The 24,831-nt window shown below is 36.5% G+C and overlaps 1 protein-coding gene across 5 annotated transcripts in view; it reads left to right on the plus strand.

Annotated features, from left to right (window-relative positions):
• The first annotated feature begins 1,469 nt into the window (after nucleotides 1-1,469).
• ORC5 (origin recognition complex subunit 5) overlaps nucleotides 1,470-24,831 on the plus strand; it is a 79,180-nt gene continuing 55,818 nt past the window's right edge. Inside the window, exons 1-10 of one of the 5 annotated variants that reach the window (XM_085298336.1) lie at nucleotides 1,470-1,540; nucleotides 2,958-3,052; nucleotides 4,214-4,400; nucleotides 5,967-6,059; nucleotides 11,772-11,969; nucleotides 15,322-15,396; nucleotides 18,478-18,589; nucleotides 18,933-19,063; nucleotides 22,572-22,620; nucleotides 23,148-23,238. In XM_085298336.1, the coding sequence (XP_085154462.1) occupies nucleotides 4,290-4,400; nucleotides 5,967-6,059; nucleotides 11,772-11,969; nucleotides 15,322-15,396; nucleotides 18,478-18,589; nucleotides 18,933-19,063; nucleotides 22,572-22,620; nucleotides 23,148-23,238 (860 nt within the window). In that variant the 5' untranslated portion in view covers nucleotides 1,470-1,540; nucleotides 2,958-3,052; nucleotides 4,214-4,289. The other 4 variants (XM_085298344.1, XM_085298350.1, XM_085298356.1 and 1 more) reach the window with 4 other exon arrangements.

A 24,831-nucleotide genomic window follows, 5' to 3' on the forward strand; every position in this document is an offset into this window, starting at 1 on the left:
GTGGATTTTCTGAGATTTTTGCAGGGCATTTGATTTTTTTTTTTATGAAACATGACATATCTACACACAGATCAATCTGACCCTACAGATTCCACGGTTTCAAGAGCCACAAAAAAATATTTCACTTTGTTGGGAAATACATGCCTTGGTATTGTTCTCTAAAACATTCCTATTATTACAAATTAAGATTTTTTAACAAGCATGTTTAACAAGCAGACTGAATTACTACAGATTCTGCTTGTATATATGCAAATAGAGTAACATTGAAAATAATTGAAAATAATTATGCTTCAGCAAAACTGTGACAAATAACAGACCATTTTAAAAACAGAAATTGTACACAAATTTGTATACATAAATATGGAACAGCCACATTTTTTTCTTTTCTTTCATTTTTCTCTTATGGATGTTTTTGGTGCATTACTTTGCACTATGTATCTACAGATGTGAAATTCTATTCAGTTCAAGCTATTATGACTGTGCATGCACATATTATATATGTGCATATTTATTATTTTTATTATTTTTATTATTTTATTAATTTTGTTTATATATATTATATATATTAATATGAAAACCTATCAAATAAAAAAACAATATAGAATGATTTATAAAACTTTGTTTACCATTTTATCTGGTTAAAACTAAGAAACCTCAGAGTATCACTTTAATTTTCATAACCCAGCATGCAGGTGTTACATTCATACCTTTATTACAACTGCAACATTTGCATGTAGTATAAATCTAACTATAACTTAAACATATTTCTGTGCATTTTCAGAGAGCTCTTGCTGTTTGCAAGACTTGATTTGAGAAGAAATGCACTCCTTCAGGCTGTGTTCTGTATTTACATACCTGTTACATTCAGAATTTCATGCCAAATTTCCCTCAGTGTTTTCTCTATTTAACCGAAGACCAGACAGATCTGCAGCCCAACCTGTGACACCAACACCATAGCAGCAGGTGCTGTTGAAGCTTCAGTCCCATTTCCCACCGAGGCACCATAACCTGAAACTCACCTTCATTTCTACCCCACAAGCTCATGGAGATACCATGTATTAATCTTTATACTTGAAATGGAGTTGCCTACTTAATTAGGCAATTGTTAGCCCAACAATTTCCACAAGCATTATACATACACCCACGACTTTTTTTTTTTTTTTTTTTTTTTTTTACCTCCCAGATCTGTGTCCCTCGACACAGCTGTCCACCCCAGTGACACAAGGCTCCCTAAATTAATCGTAATGCCATCCTCTCCCGGCTTTTACCACAGGTCTCCAAAKCCACCTCTTTCCAGGGAGAGGTATCCCTCGTCACCCACGCGACAAGACACGGCCGGGGCCGCGCCCCCCTCAGCGCCCGCCCAGCCCTTTCCCGCCCTTTTCCGCTCAGCCGGGGAGACACTACAGCCACCAGCGTCAACTCCGTCACGGCTCATGCGCGCGGTCCGGGCCGCCTGCGCACTGGCGGGGAAGGCGGGGCGCCGGGCGTGTTGTGCGCACGCGCGGGAGGCGTTAGCGGGAGCCGGCGCGCGGACAGCGTGGGTGTGGGGAGCCGGGCGCGGGGCCGGCCGGGGAGCGCGGCGGCGGCGGCCGTGCACCCGGCAGGGCTCCCCGCCCCGGGCCCAGGTGCCCGTCGCTCCGCGCGCTGCCGCCGTGGCGGCGCGTCCGGACCCGGGCAGGGGCCCCGCTGCGGGCCTGCCGCTGCTCCGGCGGGCTCTCCGCCTGGCCAGCGTCTCTGTAACGCCTGGCAGAACCAGAACCGCGCGGGTCTCCCCTTCGCTCTCTGAACTTTAGTCGTCGAGCGAGCGTAAAAAGACCTGCCAGGCTGTGAGTGCTTTAGGAGCAGGGAACTGAGAAATCCTCTTAAATCATCAAATCCAGCCATGGTATCCAACCTGTGTTTCAGTTATGCTTTTTGTAACCTTTGCAGGACTCAGCTGGAAAATAAGCGCTTTCAGTCTGTGCTGGCCTGGTTGGCGTGCACATGCAAAGCCTCTATCCTGTGGCTCCTGAGTTCAAGTGTCAGCTTATGCTAGGCCATTGGTGGCAGCACTGCCTTTAACCTGAGTGAATAGGTTCTTGCATATTTTGCTCTAAACAAACACCCTTCCTCATGTGAACACTGGAAGGGGACCCTGTGGAAGAGTGAGACGCCTATGTAGAGTTGCGGGTTTTCATTCAGTGGCTYAAATGTGTTCAGTGTCGGTTGAGATGTAGCAGCGCAGTTGAGAAACATCTTTAGGGGTCTGGCAGTGGCAGTGTGATTACAGAGTTGTGCTTTTCTGTAGTGACGTTAGGAGGCAGGATAGGGAAAGCTGAAGTACCTCAAATGGAATTAGACATGTTTTTAGGGAACAGAGTCAAGCTCTAGAGAATGCAGTCAGGGAGCCAAGAGAGCTATCCTTATTCCCACATCCACACAACTCTTTTAGCTGTTTCTGAAGCTCTTCTCCTACCCCTTGTTGGTCTCCCAACAAGAAGGTTTGGAGATTATGGCCTTAATTTCGTCTTTCCCTCTGTGTTATCTATTCCTACTTTTACAGAGAGCAATCTTAATCAAACTATTAAATGTTCTGTCCCCTCCCTTATTGAGTCATGATTTGTATGGATWCTGTGGACATGCCTGTTCAAAGCTAATTTTGCTGCACTGATAAAATGACCAAATGTACCCCTGTCTTTGCAGGGAATAATTTTCCTGATACATATGTTTGTGAATTTGTCTTTTTGATAGCTGCATTTCTTCAGTTTCTCATACTTACTGTGATTGTCTTGTCCCGTCTTTCAAGTTGTTTCAGACTTAAAAATTTGCAATACCTAACTGTAGTCCTTGTTCTGTATGATATGATACATATGAATAGGTATAATTTGAGTAGATATAATTGCCATTAGCTGTGTTTTTAGGATTATCATTTTTCTCCTTATTAATTCCACTTGTTTTTGTATTAATGATTACAGAACCCCAGTTTTTACTTCAGGAAACACTGAAGGCAAGGTGTAAAAATAAAAGAAAAAAAATCTTCCACCAGAAGTGTGTATGGAAATACTTAATAGTGAGTTGTCCCAGAACAAATTCTTGGGGATTAGTTTATGAACCAACTTGTTCAGGAACTTCCTTATCAGTGCAACCCAGTATTGCTCTCTTCTTCAGAAAGTTTTCTGTTTCCCATACTATCTCTGATCTCTAGCTTAACTAATAATTTCTCATGTGGCATTCTGCTTACGCCCRGTGTATCACATTTGGTTGTAAATGCATATATTTAAATGCTTGTGGAGTGCCTTATATACCCCCTTGATAACTTACAGAGACATCTGTCTGCTTATGAGATGTTATACTTTATTGTGCTAGCAAAACTTCCAAATTTTCTTTGCGGATGTCAGAKTGTCTTACATTTGACAAAGTCAGACAGCAGCTCTTAAGGTTCCTTCAGTTCTCTCTATATGCTGTCCTTATCAATGTAGACAAATGTACCATCTTTCTAGTGCTTTGCCTATAGGTCCTAAAACCACTGTCTTTGATCAGTGTTTCATGTTCTGTTACTAAAATTCAACCTTTCCAGTGCTCAGAAAACTTTGTCTTGCATGAGTAACGCCTAAATAAAAGGTAGACTGTGATTAATGCTRTTTTTTTACTTAGCTGGTCTAATAATTGATCTCAAGCTGTTTTGGGGCAATTTTTCCAGACTTTACCATCAGCAGGATTTTCTTTACATGCCTGTGATGCTTTTATGCTTGGATAAGCTTTCCTGTTTACATCTGAAGAGCTATTATTTTGTCATCCTCATCTTTCCTTATGTCCTACCTCTTCTCTGTTATTTGTAAATCCTAACTTATTGGCTGTCCAGGGAGGTGATGATCTGTGACTAATCTTCTTTCCTCATTTTATTCTCTTGCTGCTTTTAAATATGTATATAAACAGAACAAAATATGTATTTCTCCAGTTAACTGAACTGTGACAATTCTTTGTTATATTCATTTATTCATATGCTGTATGCGTTTCTCTTTTTATTTGGGTTTCTGGATTGTGCCTTGTATGAAAATGTCTATATAATGTGTTGCGTGATAAAGTCCAATTTGATGAAACCTCTAAATCTGGCATAATTTTACTGTCATCCGTAGCTAGAATGTCAGTTTAGATTTTATGTCAATTCTTGTTTGTTTTCTTCTCTTATGTATATAACAGTAAATGTCAATTAAAATATTTTATTTTCCAGGTCATTTTGTTTTTTTCTCTGTACCTCAAAAGTGACACGCATGTTTAGGTGACTAACTACAGGAGCATCAATCAAAATGCCTAATCTAGAACATCCAGCGTATCCGGCAGATACACTGCTTCGCTTGGAAAGTTTAGTGCCTTGTCGTGAATCCCAAGTGTCCATGTTGCTGTCAATATTTGGAGAGGTACTGCTTTCTATATTGCATATTTGARTAAAAAACAGAAGTTATTTCAGGAAAAACTAAGGAACTTTTTATGATGTCATGAACATATTTTGTCTACCTCTTTATTTTTGTGTTCTCCGTCTTTAACATCAGTGTTTGGCTGATAGGTTCTGATAAGTTTGAAGGTTGAAAGCTGTTTAGCAGCTGTAAGGAACYAGACAGATCTACAGCTGCTTGCGCCGTGTTGGCTTTGAAGAATTGTTTCCTTACGATTTTGCTCTGTCTTTGCCAGTAATTCTTAGCTTCTTAGTGGTAGTACCTGGCTGTAAAGGCTGTCTTTCTCCCATCTAAAGTTGTTGGGGGTATTTTTTTTGGTGGCAATGTAGAAATTGTGKTTTTTACTTGTCAATCTAGTATCTGCATGCCCAGTTGTAAATATGTGAAATTGTCATGACTCTCAGAAATTCTATTGCTGGCCATAAGATATTTATTTGAAATAGCTGACTTGTTAATTGATTCTGTTACTGCTTGGCAAAGCTATGGTAAAAAGTGATGGAGGTTTTTATGTGCAAACGTAAAAGCAGTTGTAACATTGATGTACGTTCAATTAACAAAATAGAAATTTGTGTTTGTTTCTGTCTCTGCATTTAGTTACAGGTAATATTATGTAAAACTTTAATGCTGCWATTTGATGTATTTATTAGAGGTGTAATAAATAAGCCTTGTAATAAGCCTTCTTTAAAAAAAATAAAATGCAGATACTTAAATTCTTGCTAAATATGCAGAGTAGGATGTCTTCATATTTCTCACTAGAGAGTGCACTCATCTTGGATGAATTGAATATCATTGTTTTTCAAGAGCAGTGTTTGCTGAGTTATTTTTACGCTAGTTTTTTAAGTCAGTGTTCAAGATTCTTAGAAAAAACAAACAACGGAAAAGCAAATGCACAGTCAGAATGACATAAAGGGAAAATATAATAAATGGTTCAACCTGATCAACTTCTAATTTTAAGCTCCTTTTCTTGTAAAAAATGACATGAAATATACAGTATCAGTACCATTAACAGATAGAATTATTGTATACAATGTTGCCTTATTGCTGAAGAGTAAACTTGTTTTCCATCTCTGTTTCCACCAAATCATTTAATTTTATTCTAGTTGATGCTAATGGAGARAAGAACAGTTTATAGTATTTGCAGAAGCTAGGGAGGTTTAAAGCATACAAACTTGTCCTTGCTAGGATATTGTTTCAGTTAGYTAATTAGTTCGAATTAAGAGCCCACTTTTTTTTCCTCCCCCCCCCCCACACTTTTTTTTAACATGAAAATTTTATCTTACTGTTGTAGAAGTTTCACTTGTAGCTTTATGCAAAGCTTGATTCTTGGGACTTACTCTCTTAGTGTTTTGATGATTACAGAATCAATGTGATCAAGTTTTATGTTGCATCTTAATTGACATATTTTATACTTAATGCCTCAATTTAAAAGTTAATGTTGTTTTTGGAGGAAAACTTGATTGGCAAATCTTCTATCTGTTAAGTAAAAAAGGAGAAGTATTAAAAGAGCAACAACAATTTTTTTTTCCATAGCGTCAACAGTTTACTTTTCCATCCATCTTTATCTATGGACATACATCTAGTGGAAAGACCTATGTGATGCAAACTCTTCTAAACACGTTACAGGTAAGAATGTTTACACTGGATAGGGAATTTAGCATTTATTTGGAAGCAAAAGGTAATAAAATATAGCCCCTAAACTGGCTTCTACTTYCTAAAAATAATTTGTTTCCCCTGCCATCTCTGCCTTTTCAATTTAAAATCTGTTCCATTTACATCAGACTTTATCCTAACTGGTACACTTAGAGTGGTATGAAATAATACACGTTATGGAAAATTAGGCTCGTCGGCCATCATATTGGGATCCAACCCTAGGTTCCCGCTAAGACAGAAGTTCAAACCGAAATTAAGGTGAAATTAGTTTTAATGGTGCATGTACAGAAATTACARCTCGAGCTGGCTGCCTCTGAAGAGGGACCCCAAACAAAGAAATTCCTGGCAATTATACCCTTACAATCTAAATTTCCCTGCCTCTCGCACTATGGTTTGGACCAATTGTAAAATTTAGGTCTGGAGTCTTCTCATGTTTCATTGGGTCCTTTCATTGCTTCTAGGCAGGCCKTAAAGGAATTCCTTTCTTATCTCTGCAGCTTCCCTTGTTGGACAATTAGGCTTCCTTATCTTTCCAGCTTGAACCAGATTTGGGACCTTCTTTTACTTAACTAGGTGGAAAGTTCACAGCTTGTGGCCTGAGGCTTCAGCAAACTTAGCTACTAAAGCTAAGTGAGTGATGCTAAGTGATAGACAGCCTCAGTTCAATATTCTTTAACAACATATTAAAATTCAATATATATCATAATGACTTTTCTAAGAAAGCTAAAAAATGCCAACTTTGATTCTGCTCTCTGAGAAAGAGTTAATCTGAAAGAGCTTCCAGTGAAAAGTGAGTACTTGTATGATGATTCCAATTTGATCTTGAGTCACTTACAGTATACCTTTTTTGAATCTTATAATTCTCCTTTAAGCTTATTTTATCTGTATGTAAAAAAATACCTGTGCAAGTTTCACACCTGTAATTCTGGTGATACCTGATAGTCCCAGTATCATTCAAGGAACTCATTTGGAAATGTTGTCTACAGAGTAACAGACAGTTGACACACTAAGCTGTTCTTAGCCTAATGACAGGTAGTAGCCAAGTGCAGGAGAAGCTGTGAGAGAAAAGAGTAACAGTGAAATGACTTTGCAGTAGTGGAATTTTTGTTTTACTTGTTTTGTGTTAACAAACTGAATTATGTTACATTGGATGTATGAATTTATCTAAATGTCAGCTTAAAAGCTTGAACTCTACTATGATCATTAAAAGTACTCAAACAAACAATTTTGCATGTTTGCTGAAATTAAAAGAAAATTGAGTTTATCAAATAGTGAAAATCACTGTCTGAATACCAGGCAACTGGTTCTTTCTGATACTGATAGTTTCTTCTGCAGACTGAGGGAGAAAGTTGTCTTGATTTCTGCATATTGTGTTACTTCAAGTCAGCTCCTTTGTAAAAGCAGGAAATCTCTCTTTTGCTTTGAAAGAAGAAAAAATTCAGGAAACCTGAAATCTTGAAACAGTGCTGCCTGGAAACAGTTGATTTAATTCCAAAATAGTAAATGATAATTCTTTTACTTAATAAATCAGTTCTAAATGAGAAAAATGTACTTATAAACCTCATCTGAATTATATTTTCAGAATCTTTTTGACAATAAGAATTTTATATGTTTTAATTTATTCTACATCCTCAAATACAGCTTGGTGTTAAAACAAGTAAAAGGAAAAAGGACGCAGGGTGCCATTGTTTTTCAGAATTTTTGAACTGTTCAATAGCTTGAATAAATATTTGTAGATAGTGTTAAAGCTACATGGTTACCAAAAAGTGAGCTATATCAACTAATGGGAATCAGCAATTTTTAAAAATAAGTAGAATACAAATGCAAAGGAAAATATGTGTCAAGGATTCCTGTTTTCTAATTAAAATCGTCTTGATTTTAAATTGACTTATGCCGTGTAGGCAATCTAGAAGATAAATATGTATGCACATCTTTCAAACTAAAATCTTTTAACAGAAGACCTAATTAAATGTATTAAATGCATCAACCTTGAATTTAACTTTTAAATGTTAACTTAATAGGAGGAATATAAAGTATTACTAGATTACCAATAATTTTACAATATAATTGATGTAAACTATAACTGGTCAAACCTTAAATTTAACTGGTGTATTTGCTTTCAGTGACTTACTTGAAAGTGGAAAGTGGTGAATATGTAGTATTTGAATATATAAGGCAAACATACAGCCTTATGTGTTGGATATTAATATAGATTTTTAACTTTCCAGTAGACCAACAGTTTATTTTGCAAACTTGTTACATCCAGGTAACAAGAATGTGCATGTGTGTTGAAATATAATACAAGCAACCTAAGACAAGACAACTTGTAAAAGCCAAAATTTGAAACAATTTGAGAGCAAATCTAGCTTACCTTTCTCAGTCCAGTAGGTTTTGTTTTACTAATGTTGCTACTGGTTTTCTTCATACTTTTTTAGCTAAAAGTTATACACTTACAGATTTTTATGTATTAGTAATGTAGTCAGAGGTCTGGTACATGATGGGTTTTTTTAACAAAAGCCTTTGTTTTGCCATGTCTGAAATTCAAATGATATTTTTTTTATATATGTGATGAAGACTACATTTTTAGAATTTAACCCTTGATAGGATAGGAAAGATGCATTCTTAGGTGTGTTTTTTTTTTTTTTTCACAAAGCTTGACATTGCCAGGTCTTTTGCTGATGGGATGGATCTTGTTCTCCCAAGCCAGTACTGTTGCTGCTTCTTCCTGTACAATCATCCCCTCTAATATTGTATATTCTTCTTCAGCTTCACCAACTAACATAATAAATTTCCTTCTTGGTTCCTGCTTTTAGAAGATGGTTTAGGAGTAGGAAAGAAGTAGGTCAGGCAGGACTGAGAAGGCAGATGCTCTTGGAACATGAGAATTGGAAACTACTGAGAGTTCCTTGGGCAATTTTGAGTTTTGGATGTGATATTTCTAGCAACTAGGACTACAGAACTCTTGAACACTTTAGTGGAAAAAAAGAATTCTTTAACGCTGTCCATTGGGAGATGAGTTATATTCTTGATGATTAATACTGGAGTTATTACCGAAAGTAAGAATTCTGTGAGGAACACTCTTATTTTCAGGACCATTGCCAGAGAACTTGCTCTTTAAAGGTCACATGCAGTCTTGTTTCTGAGGATCTGAAATACCTAGAAATAGAGTTTTGCTGCAGCTGAATGCATGATTGACGGGCACCACGCAGAAGAGGGTTTGCTCTGGGGTGCTCCCCAAGAGTTAAGGTACCCTGGGTGCACCCTGGGCCGGAGCCAGCACACTGTGGGGTTGCTGTAGCCTGGGGGCACACCCACTTACAACTCTATGATTGACAAGTCCAGACAAAGGAGAAGTGACACCACAGACTCACAGCACAGACATCTTGGTGCTTTGGAGCTATTCCCTTCCCAGTAACCTGCTAATGGGCACTTTGTTACCGACTGAGCAGTGTGTGGGCTGAGCATGAGGTCACCTGCTGGTGTGCACCCTGGCATTGACTAGAGCCACGCAGCTTTGGTGTAGCTGTGGGCTGGCATTGCTCTGATTGGGTAAAAAGAGAGTAAGCCACATATGTTTGGTGTGAACTTGGACCCATGGTCAGCTGGCCTGCAGACCTGTGAATCCACTTATCAACAAGGATTCCCCTAATGTCAACAGCATGGTGAGGAGAAACGGGAAAACTATCCTGGAAGGGTTGTCCATACAGAGCAGTTGTTGTATCATGCACCCGTGACTGAACTGTAGAGCTCTGATATGTATATATATTTTCAGGTTTGTTTTATTTCTAGCTTTGCTATATTGTTAGTTTTGTTATAACCTCTTAGCTCTAATAAATTCTCACATTTGACAAATGATGGTCTCTCAAATTCAGTACAGCCAACACTGGAATCCAAGAGTCCTGAATGCCCCTCCAGTGGCATGTCACAACACTTATTAAAAAAAGAAAAAAAGTTTCTTGAAGAATTTTGTAGAGAAGTACAGCCTTAAGTCCCTTCCAGTGTTGGCAGAGGACTTTTAAGTCCTAGATTCTTGCTTTGTTCTTACTAGTTTTACTCTTTTTTTAATTTTCATGAAGCAGGGTTTAAATTCCTCTGAAGTTGAAGAAGAATCGTAGAAATTTCCATCTAAACCCATCAGTGCCCATGCTATTGTTAGTCAARTACTTCAGGGACCTAAATCCAGTGATAGGTGTCTATCTCATGCCGAAATCACATTTGACCTCACAAGCTTCCACTGGTATGTTCTGATAGCCCTGATGCTTTAGGCTTTTTTGGGGGGCACTCACAGATCTGCAGGACTGGTTTTTATGCAAAACATGGTGATTTTGTCCCTTTCATTAAAAATTCTGCAGAAGGAGGAGGGGATGATAGTCATGTTCCTTTTTCACACACTAGCTTATGTTTGTAATGTAATGCAACCCAGCATTCAAAGATTCAAAGATGCATCGAAGCCCCAGAAATGAATAGGATTTAAGCAGCAATTTTCTTTAGAGCTTGTTATTGCCAGGTGGCTCCTACTTAATGGGATGACTGTTGTAATCCGCTTTGAAGCACCTAATTTTCTTTCTCTAATGGAGGTGCAGGACCCTCTATAGGTGCTTTTGTAGTTGTAGTTCCCACTTTTAAATAGTGTTCAAAAGGATGCTTCTTAGTATATGTTGTTTGAGTGAATTGCTAGTGTGTGCTCGCACTTTCCCACATCTGCTGAATCGTATGTCATGTATTATACTTTAAGTAGAAAGACTGGAATGAAACAAACACTTAGACTTTTTATGTACTGGAGTTTAATTTTGCAAGTAATGTACATGTATCCCAGTGATCAATACTTTCCAGAGGTTTTAACATTAAGTGTGAGAAAGAACATATGYTTTATCAAAGAGTGTGGAGTTATGCAAATAATCTATTTTTAAAAAATATAGCTGCTAGAAAATTACCTTTTTAGCTGTATGCAGATTTTAATACTGGTACTATGTTGTAGTCTTTGGTGTTTTCTTTTTATAGACCAAAGAATTTAGCTTTTCAGCATTAAAAAATTGGTACTTGCTGCTGGCAATCAATAAAATACACTTTTATCTTACACTCTGTCTTTTCATATGCCCTTTGCTCTGAAAATATCTTGGTTTCTAAAACTGCTTTGTGCAAGCAGGCTGATTATATGCTTCTGATGTAGGTGCCTACGCTTTATTTTGGGACCGTTTGTATGCAATGAATGCCAAAAGCATTCAGAGTTATTTTGCAGAGTTTTTTAGTTGCGCTGCTAGATTACTTTCTTTCTAGTGGAAGTTTAAGAGTTCCTTGTTATACAGATATTATAATTTATAATGGATTATGTTAGGAAACTGTAATATGTTGAAATTGCCTAGATTTTTTTGATCAACATGCTTTTGTTTCTTTGTATTGCTCTCAAAAGAGAAATTTTGAAACATGATCAGAAAATATACTTTGTGTTTCATTTTAGGATTTGTCAGATCTGTTCTCTTGAGCTTTGTGTTATGTAATATTTTGACTAGATACATAAATAATCATTCTCTTTTGGCAAAATTTCAGTATATGCTCTATGTTCTGCTAATGGGATGTGGTTTTCTTGCAGTGTGTCATCTGGAAGCAAAAACTGAGCTTTTGATTTTGGAGTATTTATACTGAAAGAGCCAAATTAGGTTTTATCTTGTTTCTTCTCCTCTTCAGCTTCCTCATGTGTTTGTGAACTGTGTGGAATACTTTACTTCAAGACTTCTTTTAGAAGAAATTCTCTTCCAGTTGTCAAACTGTTCTTCCGACACAAAACATGCTTCTCATGTGCTTTGTGATACTTTCAATGACTTTGTACGTCTGTTTAAACAAACCGTTACTAGTCAAGATCTCCAGGATCAAACATTATACATTGTAAGTAATTTATTTTTTTTGTTCCAGTTTCATTCTGCTTAAGAGAGTGGGAGTAATTATTATCAATAATTTATATGTGARATGTATACATTATTTATCAGTTTTCATAAAGTATTTCTCTGGATTTTTTTCAGAAGCAGTTGGTGTTAATTAGATCCTTTCAGTTGGTTTACTAGATTTAGATGTGGTTCTATATTCTTCCTGTTTATAGAACTTCTTATACACAAAAGCTAGATAACTACCACAACTAATAGATAGCTAATAGATAGTTTATAATTAGCTATCTAAGTCGTGCTCATCTGCTTTTTTTTTTGTGAAGAAAATTCAAAAACGAGAAAACGGGAACGAAGGAGGAAGTGAAGTATGTAGCAGACAAGTGACAAGAATAGGTTAAGTAGAATAGATAGAAGTTAGAAGTCATATTAAGGAATTAAAATTCATAGTTTTCAGTGGTGTTGAAGTCTTATGTCTCCAACTACACTTGTAGCCTTCAGCAATAAGAAGAGWTTTTTAAACTGAGATGGGAAGGAAAGAGGGCAATGAAAAGAAATAATTTGTTGATATACTAAATTGGAAGAAAGAGGCAATCCACAGAAAAAATGTCCAAATTGAGTAATTGAATCAGTATAGTATTATAATATTAGTATTTTTGCTTCTGTGATAATATATCAAGGAGTCAGAATTTTCACTGTTGTACACAGAATTACTGTTGTGATAGCTTTTATTGCACGAACGGATAAAGACAGAAACAAATTTCAGGCAAATAAGAGATATGAAAGAATGACTCCTCAAAACTTTCTTTTTTTCTAGCTCTTTCACTTGGTTAAATAAAATCTATTAGTTTTGCTGAAAAACTTGACCTCTGTAGTAATAATGATATGTAACTGCATATCTGAAAATGGACCAACAAGAAATGTGAACTGATTTTCCATCTAGCATTAAGAATTGAGGATTTGTTAAAAGAGATCAAATTGATTATTTGACTAAAATTGAAAATGATTCAAGATTGAAAGCTTAATGACGCTGAGTAATCACTTACTATATTTATCACAGCAATTGAGCGTATTGCTTTGCTTTTTTGTAGTTGAATAAGAAGTTCATAATTATGCTGAAAATTCTTCATTCTGTTTCACTGGTTATAGTTAAATATATTTTATATTCATTTAAAATACTTAACTACTGGGTAAAGTAACTTCATATTATGTTTAGTAGAAAGAGTAGTAATCTCATAATTTCTTATAGCTTTTAAAGTTAATAAATCTGACTTCTTAAGATTTAAATGAGGAAAAAAAGCAGCGATACAGGATATAAGAAGTTATTCATAGATGTTTCATTTTAATTTACAGTCATGAAAGTGATACTGGTATCTTTCAACAATTCCAGAAGAATGATATTTATCATTAAAATAAGTGGTAAGGAATTTCATAAAATACTTCATATAATGAAGTTTTACATTCAGATTAATATCTGAATTTTTTTAAAGAAATGTTCTACTTCAGAAAAGAATGACTTATATGTTACACTAAAATTAGTATCACTCAGAAAATTAGAAAGTTCTTGAACACTAATTATAGAAAACAAGGCATGAAATACTTAGAAAGGTTCAATTGTATCAGGTAAGTAGTTGCTAAATTAGAAGAACTAARTATTAAATTAGCTTTTCACTTTTGTTCTGCATGGGAACAGACAGGAGTAGGGGAAATCAGGTTGTGTATGTTAACCTGTGTCATCTGGATTTATTATGGAGTTATTTAAATTGAGACTGATGAACAAACTGCATGCTAGTAACAAACTGGCGAACTTAATTTATTCTATTTCATTTTGGTATCAAATAATGTTATATTTCAGCCCAGTTAATTCAGAGTAAATCAAGATAAATGTTTGCTCTCAAGCAAAGGATTCTAAGTGTTTCTCTTGAACCAAGCATGGGTATTGAATGCTTGTGATTACTTGTGAAAAATGAATTTATTCATTCTAACTACCTGAAAAATTGGAGCAGATGCAGCTTGGATTCATTCTTACATTTAGACTATTTACCACTTTATGTAAGTAACATGCTGCTGTTTTTAATGTAACTTAGCAGTTCAGTTGTAAAATGTAAAGCTCTTTAAAACAACTATAGCATAAGAAATCTTTAGTAAAACTGAAAAATAAGGCAGGTGTGCATTTTTAGGCCATTCGGTAGACTCTTTCTGTCAACTGCTTGCAGTATTCCACAAGCCAGCATCTCAGTCTGTTATACACTCTTATTTTGTTTCCCACTTAGCTGAGAAACAAGATTCGCTTAAGTCAAGAACTAAAAACTTGATGTTCAGTAGTTGAATATTACTGGGTCTAATAACCAGTATTTTATTAGTAAAAAATGTGTAAACTATTTGCAGTGGATTTTGATTAAAGCTAGTCAGTAACTTAGTTGTCTTCATCTATGAAGTCAGTTATCATGTGAACCGAATACAAGTGTTAATATAAAATCGTACCTATTTTATTGTACTATTAAAGGAAGTYCCAAGAAATGTGAGCTTTGATTACAGAGATACTATTGTATCACATTTCGTTCTGTACTGTATGATTTCAGATACCTTTTATATTTGTTGGTTTTCCACATAAGATTCTTTTAGCATGGGCAACAGAAATGATAGATGTCTTAATATTTTGATGTGGAAATATAAAATGTAATTTCCTAAGGATGTATAGCATCTCTTTCAACAGCAATAATCCAGAAGAAGTAATGAGTTTCAAAACTCAGTTTTATATTGAGTGGTAAATAAAAAAGAAATATGTTTCTATTCTCTTTTTTTCATTCCCCTTAAGATTTTAAGAGTACTGGGAATAAAATTTTTGCTGAAGGATAACTGTTAGTGTTTTCAGTTGAGCAATGCTTCCTTTATTTCCTSTGTGCTCAGAAGTATGTTAGTTATTTAGAAAAAGTGGTTCCTGTTTAAACTGTAGATATGCTGCGTATCTGTTACTACTACGTAGGGTTTACATAGAATACGAAGAATTTTCTAAAGTTCTAGGCTGTAGCAAGAAAAGTTTCTCTCAAAACAAATTTCAGCTCTATGAATCCCAGATGACAGCTGGAAAAATGGAAAATATTAAGTAGCGGCTCACATTTATTTCTGAAAAATAATTTCATAGTGGAAAAAGGTGAGTCTTTTACTGCTCTAACAATTGTACAGTGCATGTGAGAATGCAGACTAACATTGTCTATATAGTGAAGGGTTTTTTTTGTCTATATAGTGAAGGGTTTTTTTTTGTCTATATAGTGAAGGGTTTTTTTTTGTCTATATAGTGAAGGGGTTTTTTTTGTCTATATAGTGAGATTTTTGTTTTGTTTTGTTTTTGCTAAAAGGTACTGGATAGAGCAGAGCAACTAAGGGAAATGGAGGCAAACATCCTGCCAGCATTTCTTAGGCTTCAGGAACTGGTAAGTACCTGGAAAAAATTAACATATTTTTCCTACACATTAAAAGTAACCTAACAAACTGTATCTGTCCATCTAGGGTCACTGGTTATGAAAAGTATTTCTTTAGAGGAGAATAATTGTGGAGTGTCTTTTTTTTTCTTCCCCCCTCCMCTCCCCTTTTTCTGCAGAATGATCAACTTCCAGGACAGTGATACAAAACCAGAAACCAAACCAGAATTTAAACTTTGGCAGACGGTTCTAACGCTCTCTCAATTTTAAACAAATTTCATTTAATAATAATCTTATTTTACAATATCTGCTCTTTCCTAGATTCTTTTCAGGGTGTTTCAGATACATAGCTGTATTTTATAGAATATTTTTGATTTTAAGGAGAATATGAAATTTTTCTGTTCTTCATTAAAATTTTATTCTAATTGCTAAAAACTCCTCAAAGATAAGTCTCAGGAGGACTCTAATCTATAATGAGAAGCTTAAACAGAACTCCTCTTGGCTTGACATAAAAAAAAAAAAAAGGGAGGGGGGGGAAGGAAGGAGAAGCCTTTTTAGAGTCTGTCAGGTGTTTGTGTGGGAGTCTTAAAGTCTGCTTCTGCATCAGCTGCTCATTCAGAGAGCTACAAATTCAATGAGTTCAGCATTGGTAGCATGAATTTGCAATTCAGGAGACATTTGTTTTCCTCCAGTTTGTCCCATGTGGAACTTCAGAACGCTGCGTGATGGCCTTCCTGACAGTCACTGTGCCGCGAGCTGTTTGGTTGCGGCTGAACCTGCACAGCTMTTTATGATGGCAGACAGTTTTTGCACTTGTATTGTGATTGCAATACAATGTGTTTACCATTGGGGTAAACCACTAATTTTTCCCCTTGCTTTGGAGTCTCAACCACGTCTTTCCAAACATACTTTGGAAAAAGAAAATACGCTGCATTCTTTGAAAGTGAGTTGAAAACAAAACCAGGAGATAATGGTACTTTGAAATACCCGAACACCTAAATAGAGGAAATTATACTTGTTATCTCAAGACTTCTGAATGATACTCTTAGTTTTCTGGTGACATTGGTTTCACCATTAGTTTCACTAATTCTGCTGTTTACTGAATGAAGACARATTCATAGCTGTGTTTTTAGTCCTGGCAAGTGATGCGTTTTCTGCCCTTATTATCTGTTCTGCCCATGTTCTGTGGGTTGGAACCCCTCAACCAGAAGCAACCTATCTACCAGAGACTAAAGGCAGAAAGCTTAGGATTATGATTGCTGTTCAGGGACTAAAAAAGCAGAGGCTAAGACTTACATATCCTAAAGCACCCTCAAGTTCAAGATTCACCTCTAACTACTGAGAGTCCAGGTACAAAAGAGGTGGATTCTGGACTGAAGTGTTGTAAAACRTTGTGCAGGGGAAGTTGCAGAGAAATGGAGGTTGTAGAGAAACACCTAGTGCATCATTTTTTTCATGCTCGGAAGAGAAAACTTYGTTACTGGATGATCATCTCTGAAAATGGGTTGTAGAACGCTTGGTTTCTGTGAGGACTATGGCAGAAAGTAGTCAGGCTATTGGAAGATTTATCGGGAATTGAGCTGAATTGAACTTAGTAGTTTTCTCAGCTAAAATTGTAGGAAGCTTCCTACACAATTGAAAAAAACTTACAGAAAAAGGTTCTCCTGACAAAGTGAAGTTGCCTAAAAGCAGAGAAGGAAAAACAGTAAAGAATATGGGCGGTGCTGTTTTGAGAAGAACTCAACCAGTGACCAGATCAAAGTTTTTTTTCCTGAATTTCACATAAAGAGAAGTAACATTTTTTTTTTCTCTGTTGAGGTGGTTCACACCTAATATTAGAAATACTGTCATACATCGGTAAATGTTTTAAGAGCATCCTTTCTGGCATTTTCTGTAGACACTGTCTAGGAATTTAAACTGTAGACTTTGGCATTCTCAGAACTTACTGAAACCTACATAGGAGCTGTGTAATATGGAAAGAAAGGCAGTTTTCTAAAATCTGCTGTTCACGCTCACTGAGAAGGAAATTTATCTCCTTTTTAAAGTGACCCATTTACCTCATGAAAATTCATGGCTGTTTGTTTTTATAGATATGCTGCAATTGAAGCAGTTTTTCTTTCTTAGCTCATTCTTTTGAGTTTGTGTTATACTTTATATTTTTGCTTTGAATTTTAAAATTTTGTATTACTTTGGTATTTTGAAAAACTTGTTCTGTCAGGTTACTTCCTGTTTTTTCTTATGAATTGCTTCAATAATTCTGAAATTTCTTTCTTGAAGAACCATATTTGAAAGCGTCTTTTTTTTAATGCTGAATTTTTAGTACACTTGCAAAAATCTTGCAGAAAAAGAAGAATCAAGCATCAGCTTCCCAGGTTRGTTAGTTTCATCTTAAAAAACTTATCTGTTGAAGGATGACCAAAAWAAGGATTATTTCCATATGGAAAATGTCTTGTTACCTAGTTACCAATCAACAAACTCAGGGCCAGTAGGTTATTGTTAATAACTTTTAAAAACTGAATATGTTTCTATGCATAGCCACTGTTAGGTAAATAGCAAAACAGTTGGTAAAAGTACACAATTAATATTTTTGTGTCTGTGTGTGTTTCTTTCTTTCTTTCTTTTTTTTTTTTTTTGAAGCCCAACTGACCTGTAAAATAAAGCAGTATGTAGCTTTGTTTCAGAATATACTCGTTTCCATTGGCTTTTTAACACATCCCAAGTGCTCTGCTGCAAATTTGGGTTTAATTACCAAAGCAAAATGCTGTCTTAATTTAGGGTGCAAKGATGGAAGACACTTGGTATTGTCTAGTAGCAGAGCCTTATCACCCCAAGTAGATTAAATGTCAGTGAAATGGCAAGAGGTGCAGAGAAACTTCAGATAACTATGAAAATTACAAATGTATGAGCTTCTTGATTAGGCTAGCTGAAGCCTTATTACTATGCTAATAATTTGTATTAAACTCTAAATTTGATGATTTTTTGAAGAAAAATCACAATAATCTTTCTTCTCATTAGTATTTTAATATTGTAAGGTCACCTCTCTCTCTCTCCCTCTCTCTGTCTTTTTTTTTTCCCTCCCCTTTCTCCTTGTAGACTGACAGAAATGTGACAGTTGTCTTGCTCAGTGAAATAGTATGGGAGCTATTCCGTCCAAGTACTGGATGCTTTGAGCCATTCACCTTATATTTTCCAGATTACAGCATAGGTATGTAATTTTTTAATCTTTTAGGGGATTGAATAATATTTACGCTCTGTGAAACACAACTCAAATGCGTTCTCATATTAACCACTGTGCATTTTACAGAATCTAGAATGTATAATAGCTACTGGAAGATAAGTCTATGTTCATACAAACTATGAAAAGCTTTCTCCCCGTAGCATCCCAAAATACCATTTTTGTTCTATTATATTTGTTGGTTCTTTTAAGAGAGTTTTGGGGTTTGTTTGTTTTCAGTGAGGTTTATAGTTTGTTTTTCATTTAACTTGTAAAATTCAGTCAGTTTGTTAAGTTAGCTATAAATAAGCAAAACTTAATTATATCTAAACAGGACACCTGCAGAAGATTCTGTCTCACAATCATCCYCCAGAATATTCGGCAGATTTCTATGCTGCGTACATTAACATTCTGCTTGGTGTATTCTACATGGTCTGCAGAGACCTCAAAGAACTTCAGCATCTGGTGAGTTCCTTTAGGTTTTACGAGGATTTTTTTGATTTTTTTTTTGTGTTTCTGTTTTTTTTTCCTGAATACAAAACTCTGAAAAACCTAGATTTGTTGTTTAATATGTACAAAGAGAATTTGTGTTGAGTAGTTTCCCTAAAAATCCTTAAYAAAAGTTGCAGTTGTTCTGATGTCCCATGCTGAGTGTACTGTTCCAGTCAGAGGCAGCAATGCTGTACTGATGATGTGTCAGTCTGCATATGGTTCACTGCCTAGAACTTCTATTTGGGATTTTCTGATTTTGTGAAATGGCTTGAGCTGAGGGTGACATCTCAARTTCTCTCGTGGAGAACTGGAGAGGTGCCTGAGGACTGGAAAAAAGCCAGTGTCACTCCAGCCTTCAAAAAGGGCAAGAAGGAGGACCCAGGCAACTATAGGCTGGTCAACCTCACCTCCATCCCTGGAAAGGTGATGGAACAGCTCGTTCTGAATGTCATCTCCAGGCATATGGAGGAAAAGAAGGTGATCAGGAGTAGCCAGCATGGACTCACCTAGGGGAAATCCTGCTTAACCAGTCTGATAGCCTTCTATGATGGAATGACTGKCTGGGTAGATGAGGGAAGAGCAGTGGACGTTGTGTACCTTGACTTAAGCCAGGCTTTTGACACTGTCTCCCATAACATCCTCCTAGAGAAGCTCAGGAGGTGTGGGTTAGATGAGTGGACAGTGAGGTGGATTGAGAAGTGGCTGAAAGGCAGAGCTCAGAGGGTCATCGTCAGTGGTGTGGAGTCCAGTTGGAGGCCTGTGGCTAGTGGTGTCCCCCAGGGCTCAGTACTGGGTCCCGTCCTGCTCTACTTTTTCATCAAGGACCTGGAYGAGGGGATGGAGTGCCTCCTCAGCAAGTTTGCAGATGATACAAAGCTGGGAGGAGTGGCTGACACACCTGAGAGCTGTGCTGCCATTCAGAGAAAACTGGACAGGCTGGAGAGCTAGGCAGAGAGGAACCTCCTGAGGTTCAGCAAGGGCAAGAGCAGAGTCCTGCACCTAGGGAGGAATAACCCTAGGCACCAGTACAAGCTGGGGGCTGGCCTTCTGGAGAGCAGCTCTGCAGAGAAAGACCTGGGAGTGCTGGTGGATGACAAGTTGACCATGAGCCAGCAATGTGCCCTTGTGGCCAAGAAAGCCAATAGTCTCCTGGGCTGCATTAGGAAGAGTGTTGCCAGCAGGTGAAGGTGGGTGATCCTGCCCTGCGGAGGCCTCATCTCGAGTATTGCGTCCAGTTCTGGGCTCCCCAGTCCAAGAGAGACCTGGAGCTACTGGAGAGAGTCCAGCATAGGGCTACAAAGATGATCAGAGGGCTGGAGCATCTGCCCTATGAGGAACGGCTGCGAGAGCTGGGCCTCTTCAGCCTGGGGAAGAGAAGACTGAGGGGGGATCTGATCAATGTGTAYAAGTACCTGRAGGGAGGGTGTCAAGGGGACAGGGACAAATTCTTTTCAGTTGTCCCATGTGACAGGACAAGAGGCAAYGGGCAGAAATTGAAGCACAGGAAGTTCCGCCTGACCGTGAGGGGGAATTTCTTCACTGTGAGAGCAACAGGGCACTGGCACAGGTTGCCCAGAGAGGTTGTGGAGTCTCCTTCTCTGGAGATCTTCAAGGCCCGCCTGGATGCAACCGTGTCTACCATGCTCTAGGTGACCCTGCTTGTGCAGGGAGGTTGGACTAGATGATCTCCAGAGGTCCCTTCCAACCTTACCGATTCTATGACTGCAAGGACCAGGCTTTGTGTTTTCACTTATTGGGATAACAAGATATGTCTGATACAAGCTTAATGCTTAGTGATATTCTGCTGATAAATACAGTAGAAATTTTGCTGCAACTGTTTTTGAATAACAGCTCCATTCTGGAAGTGGTTAGTGATACTTTGTTTGCAGTTCAATCATAGGAAGTACAAGTTACCATTTTACTCTTAAAAATAATGGTAAGATTCACTGTATTTCTCTGTTTTTGTAGTTCTTTTTCAGATGTGGTCGGGTATTACGTGAATTTGCTTTTGGTGGTACCTTCTTGCTATCCTGGACTTACTTCTACTGTTCCCCATGTTTATCACATTTGACCTGTTACTTTACCTAACATTCTTTAAACTTCAACTTTTTCAGGAAATTTAAGATTTGAAACATTTTTCTGTATTGTGTAAAATGTTTCCCTTGATTTGTGACCTATAGAGGACTATAGTACCCAAGCTGCTATAAAGAGATCTGTTGCACAGTTTTGAAGAAACATGGTATATTAATTTGGTTCAAAGATCTAGAGAAATGAGGACTCACAGAAACACTTTCATGGTCCTTCTGTTAGAATAAAGAATAAAATAGGTAAGGCAAATGTTCCTGCAATATGGTCATTTCTGAGGAAACAAAAATACATAGAATGTTTTTCGAAAAAAAAAAAACCAACATATTTCAATTGACGAGTATAATACCCAACAAAGTAACGGTAAAAAAGTCTAATCGTTTTTACCTGATGGCTAATTTTGCATAAGAAAAGCTTAATAACAATACCAATTATTAGCTCATTCAGAGTAGTATTTAAATAAATGTACTTACTGTGTACAAGGAACTTTGTCTTGAAAAGAGAACTTGCTGTAATTTTAAAGTTTGAAGTATGAGAAGATTTACATAATTGGACTCTAAATTGTTTTTGTGCATGAGAAGCCTTTTCTGCATAAGGTAGTGACAGACAAATACAAATATCTAAGCTCTGAACAACTCTGTAGTGCCTGCTGTAAACTCCAACTGTTTATGTTATTGTGCATGATTATTATAATACATTTTGAAATTATATTAAATTTGTATGTGGAAGTTACTGTCTTAAGTGCTGTATACTAGCACAGAGAGTTATAAGGTGTAGTATACTGGACAAAAGGAGAGTAAACTGTGAAGGCTGTTATTTTACAGTTCTGTTGGTTTATTCATTTTGGAAAAAAGTCTGAATTAGATTTATGACCTCACCAATAATTCCACATTTTTATTTGAGACAACAGGAGTTTGTTCAAATGTGGACTGTGTTAGGGCTATATGTATATTTTTTTTATCATCATCATTATTTCTGTCTGTGTGTGTGTAATTATGTGTTGCTTACTTTTGAACGCACTGAACTGCTTCTAGAATGGAAAGTTTTGTCTGAAAATGGATGAAGGTTGTAAAAAATATGCTGAAAATATTTATTCCATTCATGATGTTTAATTGTTATGCTAATTTTTTAAAATTACAACCTTTGAGTACAGTAAACAAATTTTCCTGAGACGAAAGCCAAATAATCTAATGATAGATTACTTCTGTTTGATTTGCATCCATAGAAATGATGCGATATTTCATAGTATAATATCTGGAAGCAAAGCAATATGATTATCTACTGAAAAATAATTCATTGGTTTTACAAACTGCAGAGTTGTGCTACGTGTTATTTTCTGTAGCTAGATCAGATGTATAGTACCTTTTTAATATATTTTCCTTTTTACTTTCTATAGGCAGCACTCAATTTCTCTAAATACTGTGAACCAGTGGTCAGAGGAGAAGGCAAGTATCTGTCCTTAATTTGAGCAGGTGCCCTCCCATTAGTTTTGGGGAGGATTTTGCTYTGATCTTCATGATGTTCATTTCTCTGATCACAACAGCATAGCTTTTGCCAGTTTCAGCCAGCAGGCAGCATTTGCAGCAAAAGCAGATGAATACCTTTCTTGATAGTGTTTTATGGAAATAAGAAGGAAATACTGTGAGAACTTCTCCCTTGTAAAGCTTTCTCTTCGTTCAACCACTGGTGCTTCTGTGAAGTAGYGAAGGAAGGCATTTTTCTGTGTAGCTAAGAGGAGAAAACAAGGGCAGAGGTTTTGCTAAGCTGCGCTGGAATGTCTCAGAATAAACACAGAGAAACATTCTTGCATGGTAATGTGTTCATGCAAATGGCGGTACCTCATTATAATACATTTCAGAGTCAGGGTGTTGAGCTGATTATTTCTTGCTTGTGATTGTTCAGATGTTGGAGATAAGAGTTTTAGTGTTCCATAAATTAAACATTTAATAGAATTGATTCTGACTTGGTGCAGCAAATGAACGTGACACTCGAAAACTCTGGAAAAATATTGAACCTCATTTGAAGAAGGCAATGCAGACTGTTTATCTCCGGGAAATATCCAGGTAATCCTCCCCGTCCGCCCCCTCTTCTTTTTTTCTTTTTCTTTCTTTTACTTAAGCAAGTTTCATGGGTAATGTTTTTTTTTTGCTAGACAGATTGTTTTTTGCTTTTAAACATAGATTTTTTTCTTGCCATAAAATGGTACAAATAGGGTTCCTTAGGAAGCAAAATTATAAGCAAAGCTGTATTTGAGGCACATAAGTTTATTTGATAAATAAAGCAGCAAAAGAAGATTGTAGTCTTTTCTTCAGTAATGGCCAAGCAGACAGATAAGTTTTGTCATGTGTGGAACTGTTAAGTGTGGGAATCTAGCATCAAAATATATGATGAAAACACACAAAGTTGACTCAGCAGATCCTTCACTATACTGTAGATGCATGCCAGCCTCCAAATTCTATAAAAACACTACACACATTGAATATTTGTATTCCTTAGCTTTGTTTGCTGGAGCTGAGTTTGTTCATTTACTGTGCTTTATCTGACCCTTGTTTAATTGTTCATGGGTAAAATTTTCCTTATATGGAATTATCATTTTTGACAGCATTAAGAGTTGGTGCTTGCTAATGGCCTGAGTTTCGTATTGGAATAATTTTAGATTCTTTGTGTATTTTTTTTTATCTTGCCAGGGTGCTAGAAAAAGGATTATGCTGTTTATTTTTTAATGCTAACAACAGACTCAGGCTTAATTTCTTTTCCATTTTTTAAGATTTGTGATTCTGATATTACACCATGTAAGTAGAAATAATCCATTATTGCTCAGTTTCTCTATCTTGATACAAACATAATAATTTCTTCCCTTCGAATATCATTTAGATTATAGAATATTCTGGTCACTGAAGCTGGGAGTGTAGTAAAAGTCTTTGCTAAATTCATTGGAAAAGTGATCATTCTTTGAAAAAGACAATTGATTTCCCTCCAGTGAGTTAGCCTTCACTGTATAATGAGGTATTATTCTGTTTGCTTTAAGCACGTATTTATAGTAAGTATTGATCATCATTACACAGTCTACTCAGGATCTTCCTAACTTTTTATATTCTATAATTGCCTCCTCTAATTAGGGTGTAATATAACAGTATGTTATAAAATAACTTGAATTGTTACAAAATAACTGTTTTTCCCTCTTTGGTGTTTTCTTTGATTATAAATTTGAGTTTTCTGCATAATAATTGTAGGTTTTATGTCTATATTTGTAAATACTTGAGGAATTAAAACAACTGTATCAATTTTTCTGGCCACGTAACTATAACCACTGGAGTTTTCTTCAAGCTGTAAAATGTGGCAATAGAACTTTATCAACTCTTCTGCTGCTAAAATGGAGATGAAAATAAAACTTTTTTCTACTTGTAAGAAAGACATTGGAAAAAACTTTGTTCATTGATAATTTGGTTGCTCATTCATTGGATCTACATCAGCTCTCATTAAACTGTTTTCATAAGTTTTATGGGTCAAGGCTGATAAAAATGTAATACATGAAAAGTAAATCAGAGACAGGGTTTTATCGGAGACACTATGCATGAAGATCTCTGTAAATCAGTGACACTTTAACAAAATTGGGTTCCCTCTCCAACCGCAGGTGCTATATGAATGGGTGAAAT

The sequence above is a fragment of the Rhea americana genome, unplaced genomic scaffold (assembly GCF_003343005.1).
Source record: "Rhea americana isolate MKP2758 unplaced genomic scaffold, rheAme1 scaffold_1, whole genome shotgun sequence".
Taxonomy (NCBI): domain Eukaryota; kingdom Metazoa; phylum Chordata; class Aves; order Rheiformes; family Rheidae; genus Rhea; species Rhea americana.